Source organism: Neolamprologus brichardi, chromosome 4 (genome assembly GCF_056152115.1).
Source record: "Neolamprologus brichardi isolate AB-2024 chromosome 4, ASM5615211v1, whole genome shotgun sequence".
Lineage (NCBI taxonomy): Eukaryota > Metazoa > Chordata > Actinopteri > Cichliformes > Cichlidae > Neolamprologus > Neolamprologus brichardi.
The window spans coordinates 25,996,093-26,023,890 of NC_142107.1; the positions used below are offsets into that span (position 1 = coordinate 25,996,093).

Here is a 27,798-nt window from a genome sequence, read left to right on the forward strand (position 1 = left end):
ATCATCTAGTTTTCTGGTTCTGTCTTGGTTAAATCCTCAGTCGTCCTGATTTTGAACTGTTGTAGTCCTGTTTTAATTCTGGATCAGTTCTGGGTCTGGTTGAATTTGGGTTTAGTCCTCGTGTCTTGATGCAGCCTGACTTTGTTCTGACTCGCTGCTTAATTAAAAAACTAGTTTAAGGTGTCCTGCATATGTGATATATATTTTTGCCTATATGAAGTCATTCTTTTTTGAACAAAACTCAAAACAGAGCCTATTAATCTGTCAGTCATTTCTACCCCCCCCCCCCCTCAAATCCCACATGCATACTACCCTTTAGGGCTAAGCCCCGGGTGTATCAAATGTCTGCCTCCACCTCTGGTGCTGCCCCCTGCTGGACGCTGTGATCCAACCTTTGCATTCTGGGTCTGTGGTTGTTTTTCACCGACTGAAGGAAAATAAATTTGCTTGCATGCATTTTTCTTATATTCTTATTTGTGTTGATGCTTTAACCCTGCGTCGTGGCTCCAGCTGTGAATCTCGTCAGAAAGAAAACAAAGCAACGCTGTAAAAGTTTCACAGATTTATTTATTGAAACAAACATTTTAACAGAGACTGTGGGAGGTCAGAAATATCTCCAGAGGTTAATAATCTGACTTGACCGGCATCGGGACGTTTGACCCTCTCTGACACGAACACTTCCACCTGTGTAAAGCGAAGGTTCAACAATGTTTCCTTCTGTCAGAGATTTCAGGTGGAAAACAAGCTGTGAGAGGATTGTGGAAAATATCCAAACACCTGTCAGACCTCACACACCTGAACACAGAACCTACAACAAACAGAGAAACCACAAAAACTGTTCACAGCAGCACCGACACGCCGCCTCGGGCTGAGACTCCACAGCCCAGAAACAAAACAGAAAACCTGCTGTGACACTCATTTCGGAGAAAAAGCACACCTTGTATAACGTTTGGCTTGCAGAAGAAGAATCACCAGAGGGAATCAGAGCAGCTGCGTGTGGGAACCTGCTGAGTTAATGATCTGTCAGCGTTCCTGCCAGCCGATCACAGAGGATGAGTTTAAACATCAAATGGAGGAAAAATAGATGAAAACCACTTTGTGGCAAATGAAACACTGTGCCGTCATCGCCTGACATATTTCCTCCATAACAGTAAACTTCAGTTTAACTTTTCCAGGCCTGGAGATGTCTTATGGATCATGGAATTGCAGCTTTTCCAGGAATTGTTTGTCATGTCAAACCTTCCCAGCGGCAGAAATCCTGTTCTCTTCATCTCACTGTCCTCTTCCTCCCTCTGGTGGCGGGGCTCAGTTCCTGCGCTGCTCCTGGTCCTTCCGGCGCTGCTTTTCCTTCTGTTTCTCCAGCTTGTCCAGAGCTTTTTTCTCCTTCTCTGCTGCACTTTGAACATCTTTGATGCGGCGCTTCAGCGCACTGCGATCAGACGAACTGAGCACGCCCAGACCCTGCAGAGGACGGGAGGACAGCTCCAGTTATGGTCTCCAAACAGTTCAGTATTGTAATTGACTTTACGTGTAGCCTTTGCAAGCTGTGTGAGTCAGCCTAAGACTACAGCTATGACAGCGTCTCTCAGGAAGTCCTGTTCTTCCTCCTCATCCTCACCTTCAGTCTGCTGCCGTCCATCTGCAGCAGCTGCTGCCCGTCGATGTCTCTAGCACTGAATTCTGGGACGTACTGCTCCATGTTGAGTCCACGGAGCCACTGACACACCTGCTGAGTCGTCCAGGACGAGTGGGGTTCATCGCAGGGCTGAGGAGGAGGAAGAGGGAGCACAGTGAGCAGCAGGTGAGCAGATGACAACGTTTTGGTGTTTGAGGTGGCGAGTGTGTTACCTCGTCGGAGGACTGGGACAGGGTGTGGTAGGGATGGGAGGACCTGGAGGAAGAGGAGTCAATGGGAGGAGAGGTGGAGGAGGAGGTGTGAGGAGGAGAGAACTCCTCACTGAGAGCCGACTCCTGTGGGGAGAACACAGAGACGTTACTTCATTATTTCACTAAAACTACAACCGCAGCTACGAGCACCAGCAGACAGCTGGTCACGTGGTTGGTTGTCTTGGTAACAGTCCCCCTCAGATATTTGTTGTTCCTCATCGAGTGGTTGTTGCCTCTATCGCTCCCCTCAGTATGACCCACCCTCTTCGCATTGCGAGCGATTATCTCACCTTCTGTCCTGTTTCTCCGCTCTCAGAAACACAGCGCTGTGTCCATCTGCAGTCAGCCATATTTGACCACAGACCTCAGCACGTGTGAAAACATAAAGGAAGAGCACGCACAGACACCACTCTGTCTCAGACAGGTGGGTTACAAAGCGGCTTGCAGATTACAGCAGCATGATCAGGCTTAAGAACACGAAGTTCAACTCGACGATGACTAAGCTGGCCAAAGGAGCTGATACAAGAACAGGAAGCTCCTGAGCATGCATGGAGGTTTTACCCCAAGTCCAGCGCCCTGAGGCTGTATGCAAGGGGAAGGAAGGAGGCGCTGGACTGGTGAGTGTCAGCACCACAGTCCAGGATGAGACAACAAACATCCACGAATACATCAGGAAGATGGCTCCAACCGACCATGGAAGGACAGGCATGGTATGTACCACCGGCAGATAGAGGAGGTGGCTGACATCCAGAAGTCCTACCAGTGGCTGGACTAAGCTGGACTGAAGGAGAGCACAGAGGCACTAATCATGGCAGCACAAGGGCACAGCTGTTAAACAATGACATATAAACCCTGCATCCAGGTCCTACACGGCACCAATGTGACTGAATGCTTTGTTTGCTGTTCTGTTTAATCTGAACAATGTCACGTTGTTGGCCTCTGATTTTGTCAGCTCTCTTCATCTGCAGCAGTTTAAAGCTCAGTTTTTAAGACCTCACTATGTGACTACAGCTCAGATCGGGTTGAAAAAGAATCACTCGAATCTAAGAAACATTTGAACGGGTGCATGAAGATAACGATCAGGAAGTGTGTACTGTGGATGCATCATTTCAGGTGTTTCCCCGACTGAACTTTACAGCATCTTTTTCCTGCTGTGTGAGTGCATCAGGAACCCTCACGTTCACTTTTATTGTGGGGAAAAAGTTCATCCTCCAGCTTCACTGTGTGAATCTGTTCATGCTATGCTAACATAGCTGTGTCGCTAGCGATCACGTAGCACATCATTATATAGCAGCTAGCCCAACGTCAGTAACCCTGCAAACGTCACTGCTGTTTAGTTTTCTGTCTTCATTTATGTTGGAAGTGACAGCAGAGCTGTACGCTTGAATTGTTTCAGAAATGTCTCAGTCAGACAAGGTGTATCATTTTTAGATGGAAACTAGCGAGCTAACTTCCTGCTAACCTAACGCCGTTAAACTTCATAAATCCTGGTTTTCATGGATGCCTGGAGGTTAACTCTCAGTTTTTAACTCCCAGTGATGACGCTGTGTTTGTTTGTTTAGGAAATGAAGAGGAGTTTGGACCAGAAACGACTAAGTGGTCGGCATAGTGTACAGCAGTGGTTCCCTTTTTTTGCTAGGCCCCCCTTTGTTTTACACCCCCCAGCACAAACACATCCTCCAACCACACGCCCATATTTTGCTCCATTGCGGTTTATTTCACACCTCAAACATTTAGTCAACAATTAAACAAATACAAGTAAACTGCAATAAATGACAGGTAGTAATAAAATAAACTACTAACTCTTTTACGCTGCGTCCACACCTACACGGGTATTTTTGAAAATGCAGCTGTTTTGTCCACGTAAACGGCGTTTCGAATCACCGAGAACGGAGATTTTTTAAACTCCTTTATTGTGTTTACGTGTGGACGAGGAATACAGAGTTCGTCACGTCAAAGGTATGTGCCTTTTTCACGTCACGCTGTGACCACGTTATTGTTTACATGAGATGAATTGCAGAATGATAGAGACAAAATACTGTTAATCTGACTGTCTGCAGGTTTACACGCAGTTACTGTCCCTCTGTTTACAAAGGCAGAGGCGTCACGCTGTCATTATTTTACTGTAGTTGTTTTTTTCCTGTGTAATAATATTCAACATTGCTATCAATACATCTTTCAAAAAATGCCTCTCTGTGCAAAATGTGTTCAAAAACATAAACAGCTGTGGGATCCTGTTTGTCTGTGATTTAAACAGCCCAGCGCTGCTCCCGATGAAGAGGAAACCAATCCTGCAGGGAGACCTACCTCAGCACCTGTGCAGGTGAAACCAAAGGGAAGATTTGCATCACCATATTTTCTTTGGCTTAGAATGAAGTTGTTTTGGAAACATGTTCAGCGATGCTTCATCTCCTGCTTTGCGTTTGTGTGGGAGCCCCGTTAAAAACCTGTCCACACTTTGGGAAGCTCTGGTGTACAGAAACATCTGTGCCGAGTATGGCCTGGAAGTCCGGAGGTCAAAATGTGAGACGAATGGGAGGTTGGAGAATGAGCTAAGATCCTGTGGGACCTCCAGATACAGACGGACAAAGTAGTGATCAAGAATGACACAGTGCTGTGGTGCATGTTCTCCCAGTGTTTGCGAGGGTTGTCTGCGGGTACTCCGGCCTCCGCCCACACTCCAAAGACATGCAGATGCTTAATCATCCAGGTAAGGAAATCCTCAAAAGTTGATTCTGTTCTTCTGGACGGAGAAACGTTTCATCATCATCAGGTGACTCAGCTGACTGCAGGTTTCCAACCTTATAAACATCTGCACAATGGCTTAAACTAGCACCACTGGTGCACACACACACACACACACACACACACACACACACACACACACACACACACACACAGCCCATCAGAGCCATTAGCAGCTCCTTCCTCTGAGCTGTGATGGCGAGCAGAGAGAGCGCCTTAACGAGAAAACAGGGATGAAGAACGACTTCCTCCAGGCTGCAGAACATTTATCATCAACCACAGCTGTGTGATCATGTGACTGTCTGTCAGCCAACAGCAGTAAAATCAATACTACACTCTCTCTGTAACCTGACACTGTGTGCACAGCGAACACAGCTACAGTCAGGTGGAATATGTCACGCGTGTGCTGCTGTGACGTGTTGTGGGAACGTTGTTCGTGTCCTCACTCAGAGACCGCTCACGTGTTTCACTCTGAAATGTTTTACTTGCATCCACATCAAGTGTTTTAATGAATAACCCACTAAAACAGCTGACTGACTCCTGTCCTGCTGCCAGCAGAGCCCCTCGCTGTGTTTCAGGGCGACGCCCAGAGACAACGCTGCTCAGGTCGCTTTATTTTACCTTCAGTCTCATCAAACAGCGACTGACTGAAGACGCAGCTGCTCTAACAGCTGATAGATTTCTTTGATTGTTGATAGCTTGTCCTCGGCTCAGATAATCCTAACCTGACTGCAGCACTGCAGACTGACCACAGCAGCCACGGTGCTGTTTTTCACCCGTCAGGTGTGATCGAGGTGTGCAGCTGAGGCAGCTCTCACTCTGGACAAACTAAACAGACCCTCGGTCAGCTTCAGGAGGTTCTTGCTCCTCGCTCATTTTCTGAAACATGATTGTGTGGCGTCTCTTTAGGAGAGCCCAAGTTCATGTTTAGTGATGTGCACCGTGTGCACCGCTGCCCTCTGTGGAGCCCTTACGGGTTGAACACTGCTTGCTTCATGTATGGTGAGACAGTTGGTGAAAGTGTGTTTATTAAAGGACAGCACTGTTGAATTCCCAGTGAGGTGGTGACTGCAGACAGTTGCTGCTCCTCTCACAGTTCACAGGCTGGAAAATCCTCCTGTGTCCTTCTGACATCAGGCCCAAAGCCGCTGAGGAAACCACTGGTTTATCTGCAGGTTTGAAATCCTTTGCCTCCTCCTCCTCATCTTCATCTGCAGAGTTTATAATTAAAACCCTCTAACATCAAAGAAAAGCAACATAAACCTGTGAGCAGCTTAATTGGACATAAAGTATCTGGATTTCCGGAGCGGGACCAAACACGCTACAAGCTGTTCGTTCTCATTTTCGTGTCCCACCCCTTTTTACTTCGTCACTTCTCATTACTATACAGGGATGAGCCAGGCCCGGGAGCCCCCCCAGTCCCCTCTGAGGCCTTCCCAAACTGCAGCTCACTTCATGTCTAAGCCTTTAAAAACGCTGGCAAACCTAAGATGAGGACGTGGACCCAGCGAGTGTGCATGCATGCTCTCATTGTTCATTGATGATGAGTGAAAACAAGTCTGAAAAAGAGGAAGGTCACTTACAGCGGTGGCTCTGAGGAGCCTTTTCATGGATGACAAAGAAATCCTTCGTTTTATGGAAACGGTTGGAACATTTCCTGGTTTTGAGTAAACTGAATCCCAGTCCCTGAAACAGGAAGTCTATAAAGACTTTGATGGTTGCAGCATGAAGAGTTTTCTGTCATGGATGACTGGACCCAATTCTTTCCAACTTCAAGGGTTCAAAATCTTTATTTAATGTGACAATATGTAGACTTCATACCCAGAAATATGATCAGTAGCGGCTTTAGATACGGGCGACACGGGCGGTTGCCCGGGGCGGCATCGTGGTGGGGGGCGGCATCACGGGCATCTGCAAAAAAAAAACTGCTCGTACTCATGCTGCCCCGGCGTCAGCCAGCGCATACTGGGAATGTCACAGGCACGATCGGTTTTCTATCGCCCATTTGCTGGGAGTAAGGGCGCCCTCCGTTTGCGAGGTGCGCCTGCTGCTTGCGGCTCAGGGAGGAGAGGGCGGGGCGGGGGATTCTCTGGCTGGAGCAGCGTCTAATAACCAACTCGCAAAATAAAAACAAACCAACAAACACGAAAACACCAGACATCATGATACAGACTTATAATAAAGGGATCAATAACAATTGGAGCCTGCCTACTTGCCTGACGCGCTGTCAACTTTACCCAGTCATGCGAGAGGTGGAATTGCTTGCTTGTTTATTAAAATGCTTGAAAAGTTTACAGAGCAATGTGATCAGCTCGCGATTCAAACTCTACCTCACAGGCTCTAATGCAACAAGGCGAAACATGTTGTGCTGCGGTCAACAAAAACTACAGCTACCCGCCCTCTCTGTCAAAATCAAACCAGTGAGAGACAGACTGGATGCTGTTATCCAGCAGCTCTGTCTCTGGGATCGCCTCGTTCAGGTCTGAAACACCCACACACACGTAAGAGTGTAAATGTGAGGCAGGCACTGAATGAACTTTGACCTTGTTATTGATCCAGAATGGTAAATGGCCTGTATTTATATAGCGCTTTTCTAGTCCCTAAGGACCCCAAAGCGCTTCACACTACATCCAGTCATCCACCCATTCACACACTGGTGATGGCAGCTACATTGTAGCCACAGCCACCCTGGGGCGCACTGGCAGAGGCGAGGCTGCCGGACACTGGCGCCACCGGGCCCTCTGACCACCACCAGTAGGCAACGGGTGAAGTGTCTTGCCCAAGGACACAATGACTGAGACTGTCCGAGCCGGGGCTCGAACCGGCAACCTTCCGATTACAAGACGAACTCCCAACTCTTTAGCCACGATCGCCCCGATGATCATGCAGGATAAATATTCAGGTTTCCTTCTTAAAAAAAGTGTTATGGCTAAAAGACGACCTGTAGAGCGAGGTCGCCCAGTGATTGACTGTTCCAATGACATCATCAGGACCCAGATCAGAGCAACTGAACTTGCTGTGAGGAGCTCCTGCCTGAAGTTTCCCACTCATGTTCAGACAAACCTCTGTGGATCAGAGTGAACCTGAAGGAGCCCTACAAACAGACAGACTCTAAGGCAGCTTCTGCCTGTGTTTACACTGGTGTCAAAGTGGATTTCTAGAGCTTTACTCACAGCAGTGGAAGGTGTTCACCATGAAAATGCAGTAAAGGAATGGTGGATGATGAATAGATGATGGGTGGGTGACAGGTGGATGGATGATGGATGGATGTACATGGGTGGGTGACAGGTGGATGGATGATGGATGGATGTACATGGGTGGGTGACAGGTGGATGGATGATGGATGGATGTACATGGGTGGGTGACAGGTGGATGGATGATGGATGGATGTACATGGGTGGGTGACAGGTGGATGGATGATGGATGGATGTGCATGGGTGGGTGACAGGTGGATGGATGATGGATGGATGTACATGGGTGGGTGACAGGTGGATGGATGATGGATGGATGTACATGGGTGGGTGACAGGTGGATGGATGATGGATGGATGTACATGGGTGGGTGACAGGTGGATGGATGATGGATGGATGTGCATGGGTGGGTGACAGGTGGATGGATGATGGATGGATGTACATGGGTGGGTGACAGGTGAATGGATGATGGATGGATGTGCATGGGTGGGTGACAGGTGAATGGATGATGGATGGATGTACATGGGTGGGTGACAGGTGGATGGATGATGGATGGATGTACATGGGTGGGTGACAGGTGGATGGATGATGGATGGATGTACATGGGTGGGTGACAGGTGGATGGATGATGGATGGATGTACATGGGTGGGTGATGGTGGTGGGTGAAGATTTCAAGCTGCAGTTTTTGTGATGATGCTGAAGCTTGTTCAACATAATCAGCTCCTCTTCCTCCTCCCACTCACCCCATCAGGACTCCATCAAATATTCAACACACTGACCATCATGCTGGAGCCTATCCCAGCTGTCGTGGGGAGAGAGGCGGGGCACAGCCTGGACAGCTCGCGATTCAAACTTCGCCCAGGGCGCCAAACAGGCTAGGACCGCCACTGCATATGAATTTCCTTTGTTAAAACTATTCCCTGATGTTACCAGCCCCTTCTCTGTTTCTGTTTGTTGGTTTGTTTTGCACTTTCGAGCCACCGTACATTACGCTGCGTTTCTCTCATACCTGGGAGTGAGACTTGCGCGGTCTCGGGGAGCTCAGCGGTGGAATTTTGGGGGAGCAGGGCGGAGTACCGGAGGAGGAGATCGACCCCCGTCCTTCGGTGAACCAGGAGAAGGAGATGAAGGATCCGGAGGAACGGGACGGACTCTCAGACGGCTCTCTGAGGACAGAGGACAGCGTCAGGACAGGAAACGCATAAAACACATGTTCATCCTCTTAAATGATGTGTGGTGGAGCCACCTGCTGCCCACAGAGAGCCTGTTGGATTTATCTTTCCTCACTCTGATGTATGAACGCCTCAGAGTCACCCTGTGAAAGACACGGGGACAACAGTCAAAGGTGCAGAAACATTTGTGCTGACTGCGGGGACCTTAAATGACCTCATCAGTCACGAATATTAAATATAGTTTAAAACACCTGAAAGTGAAGTCAGAGCTGATCGGGACTGGGAAAGGCCGCTGTGACTGGATGGTTCAGTAAATGGATCATCTTCTTGCTTTTGGTGTTTTTACCTTCAGGTTACTGTAAACTGATCGGGTCCTCACAAATACACTAAGACCAACATGTGTGTGCATCTCACCCGAGGTCCAGGAAGCGTCTTTTGGTTTTCTTGTCAAAGATGACGGTCGGACTGCCGGGACCAGCTGGACTCGTGTCTCGACTCGTATCAGAGACCAACACTGACACACACACACACTCGTTAGCATCTGTGCAACATTATATGTCAATCAGATCTCACAGGAAGCGAGTGTTTGTTATATGTGTGTGTTAGCAGGTGTTTGCAGGTGTTTGCAGGTGTTAGCAGGTGTTTGCAGGTGTGCACCTTCACTGTCGGGCCTTCTGTTCCTCCTCATGTAGACAGGTGAGCAGTCGGAGGAGGGACAGGATTTAGATGGTGAGCTGCTGGGAGTAACCAGGGCCTCTTGAGAAGTTGCATTGGTCAGCTGATGGTACCGCCCCCGAGGTGGACCAGCCAATGACAAGCCTCCGTCCTCTGGCGAGCGACGGACCTGAAAAACGAAAGGACAATGAAACTTGTTTTCTTTTACTTTTTAAAACCTGCTGTGAGCTCGGTGATCTCACCAGCGACGTGTCGAAGGAGAATCCAGGGCTTCTAGCTGACAGCAGCGAATCAGGGGAGGGGGAGGAGCCTCGCATCGCCAGGTGGAGAGGCGAGCGGGCAGAGTGCAACGGACTGTCCTGGAATGACAGACACACCAGATTTCATCACACACCAAAAACGGAATAATCTAACGATGAAATGATCTCAGGAATTTAACAAAATACTTTAAAATTAAAAACTAAATTAATAATTTTAATAATAAAGTTCCTCTTAGTGCTGATGACATCACTGGCTGTGATGTGCATCTAAAATGTTATTGTTTCAACATCTTTGTCATTTAATTCTCTAAATTATTTAGATGGGGCTCCTTGCATCTCACTGACCTCCACCTTTCTGTCGAGGCAGTCGTCGCCCTCCGTTGAGCTAATGCTGTCTCGGTAACGGGACCTGGACGGGCGTTGTCTCCGTGTTTTGACAGACAGCTGGGCGCGGCCTTTCTGGATGCTGTTATCCAGCAGCTCTGTCTCTGGGATCGCCTCGTTCAGGTCTGAAACACCCACACACGTAAGAGTGTAAATGAATGAACTTTGACCTTGTTATTGATCCAGAATGGTAAATGGCCTGCATTTCTATAGCGCTTTTCTAGTCCCTAAGGACCCCAAAGCGCTTCACACTACATCCAGTCATCCACCCATTCACACACTGGTGATGGCAGCTACATTGTAGCCACAGCCACCCTGGGGCGCACTGACAGAGGCGAGGCTGCCGGACACTGGCGCCACTGGGCCCTCTGACCACCACCAGTAGGCAACGGGTGAAGCGTCTTGCCCAAGGACACAATGACTGAGACTGTCCAAGCCGGGGCTCGAACCGGCAACCTTCCGATTACAAGACGAACTCCCAACTCTTGAGCCACGATCGCCCCGATGATCCGTGCAGGATAAATATTCAGGTTTCCTTCTTAAAAAAAGTGTTATGGCTAAAAGACGACCTGTAGAGCGAGGTCGCCCAGTGATTGACTGTTCCAATGACATCATCAGGACCCAGATCAGAGCAACTGAACTTGCTGTGAGGAGCTCCTGCCTGAAGTTTCCCACTCATGTTCAGACAAACCTCTGTGGATCAGAGTGAACCTGAAGGAGCCCTACAAACAGACAGACTCTAAGGCAGCTTCTGCCTGTGTTTACACTGGTGTCAAAGTGGATTTCTAGAGCTTTACTCACAGCAGTGGAAGGTGTTCACCATGAAAATGCAGTAAAGGAATGGTGGATGATGAATAGATGATGGGTGGGTGACAGGTGGATGGATGATGGATGGATGTACATGGGTGGGTGACAGGTGGATGGATGATGGATGGATGTACATGGGTGGGTGACAGGTGGATGGATGATGAATGGATGTACATGGGTGGGTGACGGTGGTGGGTGAAGATTTCAAGCTGCAGTTTTTGTGATGATGCTGAAGCTTGTTCAACATAATCAGCTCCTCTTCCTCCTCCCACTCACCCCATCAGGACTCCATCAAATATTCAACACACTGACCATCATGCTGGAGCCTATCCCAGCTGTCGTGGGGAGAGAGGCGGGGCACAGCCTGCACAGGTTGCCAGGGCTAACACAGAGAGACAGCCAATCATTCACACTTATGGGCAATTTAGAATCACCAGTTAACCTAACCTCACTGTATCCCACTGAACTGTGTTAAATACATTTTGTTATCTTTTTTTAAATGGAAAAATATCACCATGTCAATTCTTTAAAGCCTATAACACATTCAAACAACAGATGCAAAGTCCCAGGCACATTTACATCCCAGGTCTCCAAACAAACGATATCAATACATAAGAAAACTTTGTTAACTAATTAGTGTGGATGGTTAAAATACAACACTGTTGTGCTGGTGTTCATAAATCATGACACTCCTCTACATAAGCTCCCTGAATTGGCAAAAAGTATCGGTATCAGTATTGCTATCGGCAATACTGCTCTTAAATTACTTGCCATCAGATCAATACCAAAATTTGCAGTATTGCACAGCACCAGCACCGAGGCAGTTACTGTTGTTTTCCCCGAAACAGTCGCTGTGGCTGAAGGAAAAAAAGAGGACATAAAAAGTTTGATATCAAAGACTAACAGGAGAAAAAAGAAGGACAGAGGTCATGTGACCTGACACAACGTAAAAGTCTGTGAGTGGCGATCTGTGATCTTTGTGTTTGCAGTGTTAGATCTGCTGTTTGTGAAATCTGGTAGATTTTAAAAAAAGGTACGTTTACCTTAAGTTTGGATTAAAAAGGTTAAAGCCAGCACAATTTCAGTTTCATAATCAGCATGGTTTCTCTACTTTCTGTCAGTGATGCTGGTGACAGTTATCGCACGTCTTCAGGCCGTCTTGACATGATCATACAGGCTTCCTGCCTCTCCTCCCCCACACTGAACTGACGGCAGTTTATTTCCCAGGGGGGAGAGAGAAGGAGTTAAAGTGATGATGAGGAGGGAGGGGGAGGAGAGGAAATGGAGGATTTGGTGCAGAAACATTCAATCCAGGTGACAGAGAAGGAGAAAATAAAGATTTAATGGAGCAGATGATGGAGGAATGGAGGTGGGGGAGGGATCAGGGGAGAGAGTAAATGATATTAGAGGAAGGTGAGGGGGTGAGGAGGGAGTCAGATGATATTAGAAAAAGGGGGAACAAAGAATAAGAAACCTTCAGCCGCTTTCATGTTTGATTCTTTAACTCGGATTTTGATCAAACAGGAAACAGAATTCAGAACCAGGTTCCATCCAATCAGGGTCCATCCAAACAGGGTCCATCCAAACAGGGTCCATCCAACCAGGGTCCATCCAAACAGGGTCCATCCAACCAGGGTCCATCCAACCAGGGTCCATCCAAACAGGGTCCATCCAACCAGGGTCCATCCAAACAGGGTCCATCCAAACAGGGTCCATCCAACCAGGGTCCATCCAACCAGGGTCCATCCAACCAGGTTCCATCCAATCAGGGTCCATCCAAACAGGGTCCATCCAAACAGGGTCCATCCAACCAGGGTCCATCCAAACAGGGTCCATCCAACCAGGGTCCATCCAACCAGGGTCCATCCAACCAGGGTCCATCCAATCAGGGTCCATCCAACCAGGGTCCATCCAAACAGGGTCCATCCAAACAGGGTCCATCCAACCAGGGTCCATCCAACCAGGGTCCATCCAACCAGGGTCCATTCAATCAGGGTCCATTCAAACAGGGTCCATCCAACCAGGGTCCATTCAATCAGGGTCCATCCAATCAGGGTCCATCCAACCAGGGTCCATCCAACCAGGGTCCATTCAATCAGGGTCCATTCAAACAGGGTCCATCCAACCAGGGTCCATCCAACCAGGGTCCATCCAACCAGGGTCCATCCAACCAGGGTCCATCCAACCAGGGTCCATCCAACCAGGGTCCATTCAATCAGGGTCCATCCAATCAGGGTCCATCCAATCAGGGTCCATCCAACCAGGGTCCATCCAACCAGGGTCCATCCAAACAGGGTCCATCCAAACAGGGTCCATCCAAACAGGGTCCATCCAACCAGGGTCCGTCCAACCAGGGTCCATCAGCATGTTTGCTGACAGTCCAACAGATTCATTTCCTGTGATTTTTATTTGTCTGGCTTATGAAACATCTGTGGAGGAGTTTAACCTCCAGGAGGAGAAAAAACTTGCTATGGGAAAAAAGGTCTGTTTAAGGCCACTCCACTCCTGTGTGTGCATGTGTGTGTGTGTGTGTGCGCATGTGTGTGTGTGTGCACACGTGTGTGTGTATACATGTGTGTGCACACGTGTGTGTGTGTGTGTGTGTATACATGTGTGTGTGCACACGTGTGTGTGTGTGTGTGTGTGAGAGAGACTCACCGAACACGCTGTCGGTATCGTCGAGTTCAGCAGACATGGCTCCTCAGCAGTATCTGTGCACAAGAAGAGACCAAATCATTTTGGCGATTATGTATCTGAATTTCAGGAGCAGGGCCACGCCTCCAAACACGCTCCTTCCGGTTGCCCTGTAGCAGGGGTGTCGAACTCCAGGCCTCGAGGGTCCTGTAGGTTTTAGATATCACCCTGGGTCAACACACCTGAAGCAAGTGATTAGTTCATTACCAGGCCTCTGGAGAACTTCAAGACTTGTTGATGAGGTCATTTAGCCATTTAAAGCAGCTGTGTTGGATCAAGGACACATCTAAAACCTGCAGGACACCGGCCCTCGAGGCCTGGAGTTTGACGCCTGTGCCCTATAGGTTCCCTCAGTTCTGCAACTGTTCATTCTCGTTTACGTGCCCCTCCCTCCCTCCTTGTTCTCAATTCTTTAACTTCTTCATTTCTATTTAGTGCATGGGGGTTTGCCAGCCCGGGAGCCATCGCCAGTCCCCTTCGAGGCCTTCCCCAAACTGCAGCTCAGTTCATGTCCAAGCGTTCACCTTTACCTACTAAAACGCTGTCAATCCTAAAATGAGGACGTGTGCCCAGCTAGTGAAAAGTTAAATAAAGTTAAAGGAGCAGTCTGTCTGCTGAAGAACACCTGTGATGGGTGCAGGAGGTCAGCTTTATGGTCTGACCGACACATTTATGGGCTTCAACATAAAAACAGTTATGAGCTGAGTGTGTCAGTGTGTGCTAAACTAGTGCTGTGCATTAAAAGAAGTGAGACAGGTGAGGTCAGACCAACCCATGGGGAGACACAGAAACATTGCTGTTATATTAAATATCTTTCTTTACTCTGAGTGTTTCACAGTTTGATGAACTTCTGGACATGAAGCGAGTGCTCCAACTACCACTGGGACCACTGTCACCTTCACCCTCCACATCTTCTCCAGCTCTTCTCTGAGCCCTTGGTATTTCTCCTGCTTCTCGTGTTCCTTCCTCCTGTTGCTGTCATTGGGAACCGCTACATCGATCACTACGGCCGGATTCATCTGTTTATCTACCACCACTACGTCCGGTTGGTTAGCCACCAACATTTTGTCCGTCTGTAACTGGAAGTCCCACAGGATCTTAGCTCGGTCATTCTCCACCAGCTTTGGAGGCATCTCCCATGTCAGCCACCTCCTCTATCTGCTGGTGGTACATACCATGCAGGGGCCTGTCTTCCCATGATGGTTTCTCCTCTTTCTTGGGTTTCTGCTGCCTGAAGTATTCACTGAGCACGCAGTTGGTTGGGGTCATCTTTCTGATCTTCCTTCCGCTTAGCGTACAGCCTCAGGGTGCTGGACTTTGGGTGAAACCCTCCATGCATGGTCAGGAGCTTCCTGGGATTGATGTCAGTGGCTTCTATCTCCTCCTTTGGCCAGCTTATTACCCCAGCAGGGTACCTGATCACGGGCAGGACATAGGTGTTGATAACCCGGATCTTGTTCTTACCGTTCAGCTGACTCCTCAGGACCTGCCTGACCCTTTGCAGGTACTTGGTGGTTGCAACTTTCCTAGCAGGGTCTTCATGGTTTCCATTTGGCTGCGGGATCCCCAGGTCCTTGTAACTGTCCTCTATGTCTGCAATGTTGCCTTCTGGAGTTCGATCCCCTCAGTTCTGACTACCTTCCCTCTCTGTGTTACCATTCGACTACACTTCTCCAGTTGACTTTCCGATGTCATTGGTGTGGATCAGTTCATGTCCTGTTCACATACAGCTTGATGTCATCCATGTACAGGAGGTGACTGACAGCTGCTCCACTCTGTAGTCGTATCCGTAGCCAGTCTTGTCAGTGATCCCACACCTGATGGTAAACTGTGCTGTTGGGTTCCTGATGAAGGCTCTCTTGTATAGTTCTAGGCATTTCAGGATCCAGGTGTGGGGCTGAGGCCGGTTATCAGCCTGTTCTGCCAGTAGGTGTGAACCATGAACCAGGTCACCTGAACACACACCCCACCTGCTTCTCACCTTTTGCTGTAAACTGTCTCACTGAGAGCTGGAGGACATCACTGGATGATGCCAGAAGAACCACATCATCTGCAGGAAGCAGAGATCCTAAGACCACTGAAACCAAAGTGGGGCCCTACTGACCAACGTACACACACACACAGACACACACACACACAGACACAGACACACACACACACACAGACACAAACACACACAAACACACACACACAGACACAAACACACACAAACACACAGACACAGACACTCACACACACACACAGACACTCACACACACACACACACTCACACACACAGACAGACAGACACACAGACACACACACACAAACAGACACACACACAAACACACAGACACAAACACAAAGACACACAGACACAGACACAAACACACACACACTCACACACACACACACAGACACAGACACAAACACACACAGACACAGACACAAACACACACAGACACAGACACAAACACACACACACTCACACACACACACACAGACACAGACACAAACACACACAGACACAGACACAAAGACACACAAACACACACAAACACACAGACACAGACACAAAGACACACAGACACACACACACACACTCACACACAGACACTCACACACACACACACAGACACTCACACACACACACACACTCACACACACACACACAGACACAGACACAAACACACACAGACACAGACACAAAGACACACAGACACAGACACAAAGACACACAGACACAAAGACACACAAACACACACAAACACACAGACACAGACACAAAGACACACAGACACAGACACACACACACACACTCACACACACACACAGACACTCACACACACACACACAGACACTCACACACACACACACACACTCACACACACACACACAGACACACACACACACACAGACACACACACAAACACACACACACTGACACTCACAAGAACACACAAGAACACACACACACACACACAAGAACACACGCAAGAACAGACACACACACACGCAAGAACAGACACACACACACACACACACACAAGAACAGACACACACACACACACACACAAGAACACACACACACACACACACACATACGTGTTTTCGTGATATATCAGCACGTATGACAAAAATGTGACAAATGGGAACGTGCCTTTCCGAAGGTCCTAGAGGCATGGGAATCACAAAAGGTTTGACCCATGCTTCCAGGAACACGCCCATCTGTTGAGATTTTGGCTAGGGCTAAATTTTGGTCAAACCTGAATTTACTGCTACTTGTGAGGACACTGTCAGGTTTATGTGACTTATGAGTACCATAAGGTCACACACTGATATTTCATGTTTAGGTGAATTGTGAAGCCCATGGAAACACATAATTTTCAAGTATACATGACTTATAAGGACCAGGTAAGGGTAGGTTCTGTATTTTTAGCTTGGCTCCTTTTGAGATTACAATATAATAGGCATGGATGCACAATAGTAATGCTCACCAGTCGGGTAACTTCTGACAGAAATATCAGACATTTATGTGTTAATAAAACAGTAAATCTGAGCTGTGTAGAGACTTAAAAAAAGACATAGGTCAAATGTGGTCAGTCTACTTTTTAAGTCTTAATATTGTAATGCATTAATTCATTTTGTAGTGAATGTTCATGTGAATAAAAACGTGGAACATTATCTGCCTTTCTTATCATTTAATTGCAAAAAGCACCCAGCATAAAACACAGATTTATGAGTAAGAACAATGCAATACAGAAAACTGCAATACTGACATTACTGTGGAAGTAACAAAGTATCTCTCTTGCTTGTTTCTTTTTTTCTTGCATCTTTCTTTTAATGCTATGATCCTGTTGTGGATGTAGTACCTTATGAGAACCCAGTCTCTGCCTTTCAGAGCTGCCGGCTCTGCTTGGAGGCAGCAGTCACATTCTTTTTTACCTGGTACTTTGCAGCTTGTTATGAAGTGAAACGTGCCGCTCAGCAACCTTCACTTCATCATTTGTCCACTTGATTCTCACCTTCCCAGCTGTCATAAATGGAAACAAAAGAAAATATCTTAATGTGAATGCAAAATGTTCTTAAACCTTGCTTTCTACTGGAGCACTTTAAAGGAGCAATAAGCACAATTCATCATACTTAGGTTGAAGGAATTAAAAATGGCTATGTGAAGAACTAGAGGTGTAATTACATCTGGAGTACAGCATGAAGTCATAATCCCTCTCTCTGTGTTGATCTCCAGCCATAGACTTTGGTTTGGTTTACAGGCAGTGCACAACAGCACACCTAGCAGTGAAAAGATATTGCTTATTGCTCCTTTAAGGATGCTTGGAATGAACCATTTGAAGTGCTGTGTTCTGCTGGGAATCAAATGAGATGAAAGGATTTATGATAAAAGCTCTCAATAGTGTCATGTCTGAAAACAATAAACTTGTCCTTTGATCACAAGTATATTCAGCTAAAACATTTTGTATTTGGGTGCGTTTACCCCTTCTTGGTGAAGTGTTGCTAATGTTTTTGTTGTCCAGGGTGATTGAGGCAGAGGTGCCCTTCATGTTGTCCAGGGCAGCTGAGTAAAGCGTGTGGCTTGGAACCCCAGAATACCTTGAGCCTTTGAAAAGTAACAGTGAAATATGAGAATCAATGCATGCAATAGGTCTGTTTGCTTTTTTCTCTGCATTGTAGGAAAAGTCAGCGTTGGGCAGTGTGTAATTCTAAAATTAAGGGGCTAAGGGGCTCAAGAGTTGTAATCGGAAGGTTGCCGGTTCGAGCCCCGGCTCCGACAGTCTTGGTCATTGTGTCCTTGGACAAGACACTTCACCCGTTGCCTACTGGTGGTGGTCAGAGGGCCCATGTCCTCATGTCCTTCACAGCTTAAAACAATATGAGGACAATGTAACACACACACTACAATCACTGGTCCTACCATATGAGGACTTCTACTTAAACACACTCATGTCCTTCACAGCTTAAAACAATATGAGGACATGACGACTGAACACATGTAGAGTTCATGTTCCTGACTTCTTACTTCTCCTGCTGTTGTCAATAAAAGCTCTAAACCCAACACTGATGTAAAGCCATCTATTTCCCCAGAAATTAAATCATGTAAACTGATCAGTGGGAGGTTAAATGGACAAAAACATGTGTAAAAGGACAAAAATATCAAATGTAGTCAGAATAAAGATCAAGCTGATGCTTTAAGGGAAAGTTTGGACTAACATATGGTATAGACAATTACTTTCTCCTAATGCTAATGTTGATTTTGGTTAACTTTGACTCAAACTGATTGTTTTAATACAATCAAAGTGCATTTAATTTATGCACTAGGCCCAACTGACACATATACTTGATACCAAATACAAAAAAATAATGTGTAACCTGTTGGAAGAATGAAGTGGGTATGTCACTCACCAATTGGTCTGTACAAAGTTGAGACAGGACCTCAGTACTTGGTGTCTGCAACAAAAGACAACAATATAATGTCAGAAACATTCAGTTCTGCTACCCGACTAGATAATTAACTACAGATCATATTTGTATGAGTGAACATTATTACAGAAGGATCTGACTTCCTTATACCAGATTCTATAGAAACTTAACACTGTACAGTTCTGCTACCCAACAATATGAGGACAGTGTAACACACACACTACAATCACTGGTCCTACCATATGAGGACTTCTACTTAAACACACTCATGTCCTTCACAGCTTAAAACAATATGAGGACAATGTAACACACATTACAATCACTGGTCCCACCACATGAGGAAGGCAACTGAAACACACTCATGTCCTTCACAGCTTAAAACAATATGAGGACATGACGACTGAACACATGTAGAGTTCATGTTCCTGACTTCTTACTTCTCCTGCTGTTGTCAATAAAAGCTCTAAACCCAACACTGATGTAAAGCCATCTATTTCCCCAGAAATTAAATCATGTAAACTGATCAGCAGGAGGTTAAATGGACAAAAACATGTGTAAAGGGACAAAAATATCAAATGTAGTCAGAATAAAGATCAAGCTGATGCTTTAAGGGAAAGTTTGGACTAACAAATGGTATAGACAATTACTTTCTCCTAATGCTAATGTTGATTTTGGTTAACTTTGACTCAAACTGATTGTTTTAATACAATCAAAGTGCATTTCATTTATGCACTAGGACCAACTGACACATATACTTGATACCAAATACAAAAAAATAATGTGTAACCTGTTGGAAGAATAAAGTGGGTATGTCACTCACCAATTGGTCTGTACAAGGTTGAGACAGGACCTCAGCACTTGGTGTCTGCAACAAAAGACAACAATATAATGTCAGAAACATTCTGTACTGTAAATCCCGACTAGATAATTAACTACAGATCATATTTGTATCAGTGAACATTATTACAGAAGGATCTGACTTCCTTATACCAGATTCTATAGAAACTTAACACTGTACAGTTCTGCTACCCAACAATATGAGGACAGTGTAACACACACACTACAATCACTGGTCCTACCATATGAGGACTTCTACTTAAACACACTCATGTCCTTCACAGCTTAAAACAATATGAGGACAATGTAACACACATTACAATCACTGGTCCCACCACACGAGGAAGGCAACTGAAACACACTCATGTCCTTCACAGCTTAAAACAATATGAGGACATGGCGACTGAACACATGTAGAGTTCATGTTCCTGACTTCTTACTTCTCCTGCTGTTGTCAATAAAAGCTCTAAACCCAACACTGATGTAAAGCCATCTATTTCCCCAGAAATTAAATCATGTAAACTGATCAGCGGGAGGTTAAATGGAAAAAAACATGTGTAAAGGGACAAAAATATCAAATGTAGTCAGAATAAAGATCAAGCTGATGCTTTAAGGGAAAGTTTGGACTAACAAATGGTATAGACAATTACTTTCTCCTAATGCTAATGTTGATTTTGGTTAACTTTGACTCAAACTGATTGTTTTAATACAATCAAAGTGCATTTCATTTATGCACTAGGCCCAACTGACACATATACTTGATACCAAATACAAAAAAATAATGTGTAACCTGTTGGAAGAATGAAGTGGGTATGTCACTCACCAATTGGTCTGAAGGAGGTTGAGACAGGACCTCAGCACTTGGTGTCTGCAACAAAAGACAACAATATAATGTCAGAAACATTCTGTACTGTAAATCCCGACTAGATAATTAACTACAGATCATATTTGTATGAGTGAACATTATTACAGAAGGATCTGACTTCCTTATACCAGATTCTATAGAAACTTAACACTGTACAGTTCTGCTACCCAACAATATGAGGACAGTTTAACACACACACTACAATCACTGGTCCTACCATATGAGGACTTCTACTTAAACACACTCATGTCCTTCACAGCTTAAAACAATATGAGGACAATGTAACACACATTACAATCATTGGTCCCACCACACGAGGAAGGCAACTGAAACACACTCATGTCCTTCACAGCTTAAAACAATATGAGGACATGACGACTGAACACATGTAGAGTTCATGTTCCTGACTTCTTACTTCTCCTGCTGTTGTCAATAAAAGCTCTAAACCCAACACTGATGTAAAGCCATCTATTTCCCCAGAAATTAAATCATGTAAACTGATCAGCGGGAGGTTAAATGGACAAAAACATGTGTAAAGGGACAAAAATATCAAATGTAGTCAGAATAAAGATCAAGCTGATGCTTTAAGGGAAAGTTTGGACTAACAAATGGTATAGACAATTACTTTCTCCTAATGCTAATGTTGATTTTGGTTAACTTTGACTCAAACTGATTGTTTTAATACAATCAAAGTGCATTTCATTTATGCACTAGGCCCAACTGACACATATACTTGATACCAAATACAAAAAAATAATGTGTAACCTGTTGGAAGAATGAAGTGGGTATGTCACTCACCAATTGGTCTGTACAAGGTTGAGACAGGACCTCAGCACTTGGTGTCTGCAACAAAAGACAACAATATAACGTCAGAAACATTCTGTACTGTAAATCCCGACTAGATAATTAACTACAGATCATATTTGTATGAGTGAACATTATTACAGAAGGATCTGACTTCCTTATACCAGATTCTATAGAAACTTAACACTGTACAGTTCTGCTACCCAACAATATGAGGACAATGTAACACACACACTACAATCACTGGTCCTACCATATGAGGACTTCTACTTAAACACACTCATGTCCTTCACAGCTTAAAACAATATGAGGACAATGTAACACACATTACAATCACTGGTCCCACCACATGAGGAAGGCAACTGAAACACACTCATGTCCTTCACAGCTTAAAACAATATGAGGACATGACGACTGAACACATGTAGAGTTCATGTTCCTGACTTCTTACTTCTCCTGCTGTTGTCAATAAAAGCTCTAAACCCAACACTGATGTAAAGCCATCTATTTCCCCAGAAATTAAATCATGTAAACTGATCAGCGGGAGGTTAAATGGACAAAAACATGTGTAAAAGGACAAAAATATCAAATGTAGTCAGAATAAAGATCAAGCTGATGCTTTAAGGGAAAGTTTGGACTAACATATGGTATAGACAATTACTTTCTCCTAATGCTAATGTTGATTTTGGTTAACTTTGACTCATACTGATTGTTTTAATACAATCAAAGTGCATTTCATTTATGCACTAGGCCCAACTGACACATATACTTGATACCAAATACAAAAAAATAATGTGTAACCTGTTGGAAGAATGAAGTGGGTATGTCACTCACCAATTGGTCTGAAGGAGGTTGAGACAGGACCTCAGCACTTGGTGTCTGCAACAAAAGACAACAATATAACGTCAGAAACATTCTGTACTGTAAATCCCGACTAGATAATTAACTACAGATCATATTTGTATCAGTGAATATTATTACAGAAGGATCTGACTTCCTTATACCAGATTCTATAGAAACTTAACACCGTACAGTTCTGCTACCCAACAATATGAGGACAGTGTAACACACACACTACAATCACTGGTCCTACCATATGAGGACTTCTACTTAAACACACTCATTTTCCTTCACAGCTTAAAACAATATGAGAACAATGTAACACACACTACAATTACTGGTCCTACCATATGAGGACTTCTATTTTCCTGTTGGAGGTTGAGACAGGATGGAGGGACAGCAGGGTAGTAGCTCGCACAAATGATTCTATTGACACAACAGGGAAGTGAGATTAATGAACTGAACACAACAGACTCTTTCAAAATAAAACAGGAAACATGGCATGAAAATACAAACGTGGTAATATACAGCCCTAACATAAATTCCTTAAAACGATGTTAATAACGTTATGCCAAAGTCAGCTAACCCACCACCAAACATAAGAAACTCAAAAACTTTAGAATAAAGTCAGAAACGCTGGGCCAGAAACCCAGACCGTGAGCGAATAACTATAATACTATTGATTTGTGCTAAATACGAAAACATTAATATTATCATTTAAATCCCCCCAAACATATCTTGTGTTGAAAAAAATGTGTGTTGCAGTTAGCTACACTTAAAAAGAGCTTAGGCTGACTGTCTCTGCAGTTGAAGATGCAGAGCACATGCTAGGCCGCAGGTCCCTTTAACTCCAGTGGGAATTTAAGAACAGTTAAATTTAACTTCTAATATCTATTGTTGAAGAAGTAAGTAATTTTTTAACATTTATCATCATTCACCACTTTCAGTTTGTTCAAATCGATTGTGCATTGTTTTAATTCCGTTTAACTAACGTTAATTAGCTTGTTAAACATACAACTTTACCTTGCGAAGTGTGCGTCGAATCATGGATATCAAAGGTAAATACATACGTCAAGATAAATCTCTCCTGAGTGCTGAAGGTCCCGGATGTGCCGTTCACGCAGAGCTCAAGCGAGTTGGTATCTTGCCGTGACCAGCAGCTCTTTGGTTGAGGCTTTTGAACAATCAGATGCAGCTTTACTCACTTGTTGACCAATCACAGACGTCGTTCTATGCTCCACTGACGAAATGCTGCATCCTCTCACCAGCCACGGACTCTCCTCGTCCATTTAACAACAAAAACACAGCAACACGTGCTGTATTTGAGGTAGGAACACTTGAGAACTGTCACAATGTTTTGCAAACTGCTGTTACAGTTAATTTCGTTCCGTTAATTTGTTTGGTACCTATTGTTAAGTAACACTTGGTACACATGTGGTTAGCTTGCTGGTCTAGTTTAAGTTAGCATGGGCATGCTGTTCACTGATGGAGTAAGGCCAAATTTGTCTTGATATTGTCAGTGTGTTATCATAAACATGTCCTAATTTGTTATGAAAAGAAGAGCAGCACCCCTAGACCCCCAGGTGAAAATACAGATAATAGATAAGCAATTTAAGAAAATAAGTATAATGTGTATAATAAATGATTTTACTGTCACTTTCCTGGGTCTGTTGACCCAGCGTTTTAAGTTTTAGTTTGTTTGGAAGTCGATGTTTATTTATAGGTTCTTTAGGTTAGCTAAGTTCATTTGTTTATTAGATTACCCTTGTTATGTCTGTTTTATTGTGAAAGTCCTTTTCCTATATCCAGTGTGTCTAGTTTTGTTTCCCCTTGTCTTGTTAGGTCTGATTTGTCCCAGCTGTTCCTCATCCCCTCATTATCTCTCTGTGTACTTACAGTGGCTTGCAAATGTATTCGTCCCCCTTTTCCACATTTTGTCACATTACTGCCACAAACATGAATCAATTTTAATGGAATCCAATTGCAGCAAAAGGTGGTTCTACAAAGTATTGACTCGGGGGGCTGAATAATTACGCACACCCCAGTTTTCAGTTATTTATTTGTAAAAAATGTTTGGAATCATGTATGATTTTCGTTCCACTTCTCACGTGTACACCACTTTGTATTGGTCTTTCACGTGGAATTCCAATAAAATTGATTCATGTTTGTGGCTGTAATGTGACAAAATGTGGGAAAGTTCAAGGGGGCCGAATACTTTTGTAAGCCATGCTGTGGATTAATAAGACATGCTGTGGATTAATAACTAATAAGTATGATTCAGTGCAGAGAGGTCTATTAACACATAGTGAGTGAGAAAGGTGACTGGAAAGGAAAAAACTCAGTGCATCATGGGAATCCCCCGGCAGCCTTGATTCAGGAGACAGACACTATCTTTACTTTCAAGATTAGGCTTAAAACTTTCCTTTTTGCTAAAGCATATAGTTAGGGCTGGACCAGGTGACCCTGAATCCTCCCTTAGTTATGCTGCAATAGACGTAGGCTGCTGGGAATTCCCATGATGCATTGAGTTTTTCCTTTCCAGTCACCTTTATAACTCAGTATGTGTTAATAGACCTCTCTGCATTGAATCATATCTGTTATTAACCTCTGTCTCTCTTCCACAGCATGTCTTTCATCCTGTTTTCCTTCTCTCACCCCAACTGGTTGCAACAGATGGCCGCCCCTCCCTGAGCCTGGTTCTGCCAGAGGTTTCTTCCTGTTAAAAGGGAGTTTTTCCTTCCCACTGTTGCCAAAGTGCTTGCTCATAGGTGGTCATATGATTGTTGGGTTTTTCTCTGTACCTATGAAGGGCCTTGAGGCGACTTTTTTTTTGTGATTTGGCGCTATATAAATAAAATTGAATTGTACTGCTGCATACTGTGACATTTACAGTTGCTTAGTTAATTAAGTGACTTAATTACTCACTTTTATTTACTAATTTAATTACTAAATGAAGCTGGAATTGTGCATTCTGCAGTTTTTAATAGTGTGTTATTAGTTTTTAAAGAAGCAATATGCATTTTATACTATATTGTAAAAAGTATAAGGTAAGTTGAATTTAAAATATAATGAAGTGTTGACTTTTTTCATCAATTCTTGTAGATACACAGAGTCGAGACTGAGCCTGATGATCATACTGAATCAGATGACAGCGGCAGGAATCTCCAAGTTCAACTGCAGATTGCAGATGCAATTATATTAATGCAGATTAATATAAACTCTTCAAGGGTCAAAATCTGCACACACATCATTCTGCATAGTGAAGGTCAGAAAATTTGTGCATTGATCTTGAGAAGTAAGACTCATTAATTAATAGTAATATAATTAGACAAATGTTGAAACTTTATATTTCGAGACATTTTGTCAACAACAAAAAAAACCAAGATGTGCAGGCACTGATAGCTGAATCTAAAAACCTTCATTTTTGTCAAGATTTGCCTGATTTAACTGTTGTTACCCTTGCTTATAGCTCACCCTAAAATGTATAAAAATGGGAAAAGTTTTTGATATGTGTTAGAATGATTGTTTAATTGGCAAGGTTTGAACGAACAATTTTTAGAAGCCTCAAATCTTATCTGTTATTATTCCACGAATGATTCAAATAAAGTTCACCTCCATTTCAACATTGAATACGACTGTGGACATAAGAGCTAAAAGGTGCTGTCCACGCATGTGTCCGCTAAGCCCCAGAAGGGTATAACCTGGGTCAAATGTGTTATTGTGTCTGACACACCTACAATATGAGGACTCGCAGAGTGACGTCACTGAAAGTGTGTTTAAAGTGTGTTAAGTTCCAAAACTGGCCAGTAGGTGCGAAAACTGAAAATGAGGAAAAACGCTAAACACACTTAAACACACTTTTTCATAAAATTGTGATGTTTCAGGACTTTCGAGATTTTTGGTTTGGGAGCATGTTGGGAGCCTCTAGAACACTTTAGAAGGCTCAGAAAAATGAGGACCTCAAAAATGTCCTCATTTTTCTGAGCGTCCTCATTTTGTGAGTGTGTTATCATAAAATTGTCCTAAGATGTCATGAAAACAAGTACACACAAACACACACACACACACACACACAAGAACACACACACACACACACACAAGAACACACACACACACACACAAGAACACACACACACACACACACACAAGAACACACACACACACACACACACAAGAACACACACAAGAACACACACAAGAACACACACACACACACAAGAACACACACAAGAACACACACACACACACACAGACAGACACACACACACACACACACACACAAACAGACACACACACACACACACACACAAACAGACACACACACACACACACACACAAACAGACACACACACACACACACACAAGAACACACACACACACACACAAACAGACACACACACACACACACACAAGAACACACACACACACACACAAACAGACACAAGAACACACACACACACACACACAGACAGACACACACACACACACACACACACAAACAGACACACACACACACACACACACAAACAGACACACACACACACACACACAAGAACACACACACACACACACAAACAGACACAAGAACACACACACACACACACACAGACAGACACACACACACACACACACACACACACACACACAGACAGACAGACAGACAGACAGACAGACAGACACACACACACAGACACACACAAGAACACACACACACACAAACACACAAACAGACACACACACTGATGTCAAAGCTCTGCTCGGTGTCTGCAGGCTGGAGCTCCGGCAGGAAAATGCACCGTCAGCCTGAGTCAGGAGGAGGTGGAGGGTGGAGGTGTGACAGGAGAGAAGACATGCAGAGATGGAGGCTGAGAAACGGACAGCAGTGATGAAGACAGGAGGAGAGGAGGAGAGGAAGAGGAGAGGTAAACAAGAGGAACAAACATGAACTCACCTCTGCGTCTCTCTCCCTCTGACTGTTGTCATGGCACGTCACCCTCTCTCTGTCTCTCTCTCTGGACTGCGACTCCCAGGATTCCACGGTGCTTCGCTCCTGCCCAACAACAGTCTGGGCTCAGGCAGAGGATTGTGGGTGCTGTAGTGTCCTGTTTCAGGAAACGTAGGTCTGCTGACGGCTGCAGGCAGAGATGCTGGCTCACCGCTACTCAGCACAACACTGCAGCCTCCATCTGAGAGAGGAGCAAGGACAGCTGAGACACACCGA

General features: G+C 44.8%; 2 protein-coding genes across 6 annotated transcripts; both read right to left on the reverse strand.

Moving 5' to 3' along the window:
* Positions 1-562: 562 nt before the first annotated feature.
* Positions 563-27,770, reverse strand: samd14 (sterile alpha motif domain containing 14). Of its 4 annotated transcripts, XR_004844118.2 has the most exons (12): positions 27,529-27,770; positions 13,781-13,833; positions 10,277-10,440; positions 9,914-10,030; positions 9,654-9,840; positions 9,411-9,510; positions 9,071-9,139; positions 8,834-8,990; positions 1,849-1,971; positions 1,619-1,765; positions 938-1,461; positions 563-808 (listed from the first exon to the last, which is right to left on the reverse strand). XR_004844118.2 is itself a non-coding variant. In XM_006805251.3 (11 exons), the coding sequence occupies exons 2-11, from the start codon at positions 13,815-13,817 to the stop codon at positions 1,306-1,308; spliced, it is 1,257 nt and encodes a 418-aa protein (XP_006805314.1). In that variant the 5' UTR covers positions 13,818-13,833; positions 27,529-27,770; the 3' UTR covers positions 563-1,305. The 4 variants fall into 4 exon arrangements, 3 of the variants coding, with proteins under 3 accessions (XP_006805314.1, XP_006805315.1, XP_035770024.1); XM_006805251.3 differs by having other exon boundaries at positions 563-1,461; XM_006805252.2 differs by lacking the exon at positions 27,529-27,770 and adding an exon at positions 15,798-15,980 and having other exon boundaries at positions 563-1,461.
* LOC148103063 (uncharacterized) lies at positions 16,698-25,126 on the reverse strand. Of its 2 annotated transcripts, XM_087840221.1 has the most exons (7): positions 22,925-25,126; positions 22,572-22,616; positions 21,732-21,776; positions 20,052-20,096; positions 19,214-19,258; positions 18,288-18,410; positions 16,699-17,828 (listed from the first exon to the last, which is right to left on the reverse strand). In XM_087840221.1, exons 1-6 carry the CDS (start codon positions 23,114-23,116, stop codon positions 18,351-18,353), a joined length of 432 nt encoding a protein of 143 aa, XP_087696347.1. In that variant the 5' UTR covers positions 23,117-25,126; the 3' UTR covers positions 16,699-17,828; positions 18,288-18,350. The 2 variants fall into 2 exon arrangements, with proteins under 2 accessions (XP_087696348.1, XP_087696347.1); XM_087840222.1 differs by lacking the exon at positions 22,925-25,126 and having other exon boundaries at positions 16,698-17,828; positions 22,572-22,652.
* Positions 27,771-27,798: the final 28 nt, after the last annotated feature.

Coding starts and splice junctions, on each gene's coding strand:
- samd14 (XM_006805251.3), bottom strand. CDS start 13,817: ATGTCTGCTGAACTCGACGATACCGACAGCGTGTTCG. Junction 9,511..9,653: donor CAGAAGGCCCGACAGTGAAG/GTGCACACCTGC, acceptor TGTGTGTGTCAG/TGTTGGTCTCTGATACGAGT. Junction 8,991..9,070: donor AGGCTCTCTGTGGGCAGCAG/GTGGCTCCACCA, acceptor CTCTGTCCTCAG/AGAGCCGTCTGAGAGTCCGT.
- LOC148103063 (XM_087840221.1), bottom strand. CDS start 23,116: ATGTTAGGGCTGTATATTACCACGTTTGTATTTTCATGCCATGTTTCC. Junction 20,097..21,731: donor AACCTTGTACAGACCAATTG/GTGAGTGACATA, acceptor CTTTTGTTGCAG/ACACCAAGTGCTGAGGTCCT. Junction 19,259..20,051: donor AACCTTGTACAGACCAATTG/GTGAGTGACATA, acceptor CTTTTGTTGCAG/ACACCAAGTACTGAGGTCCT.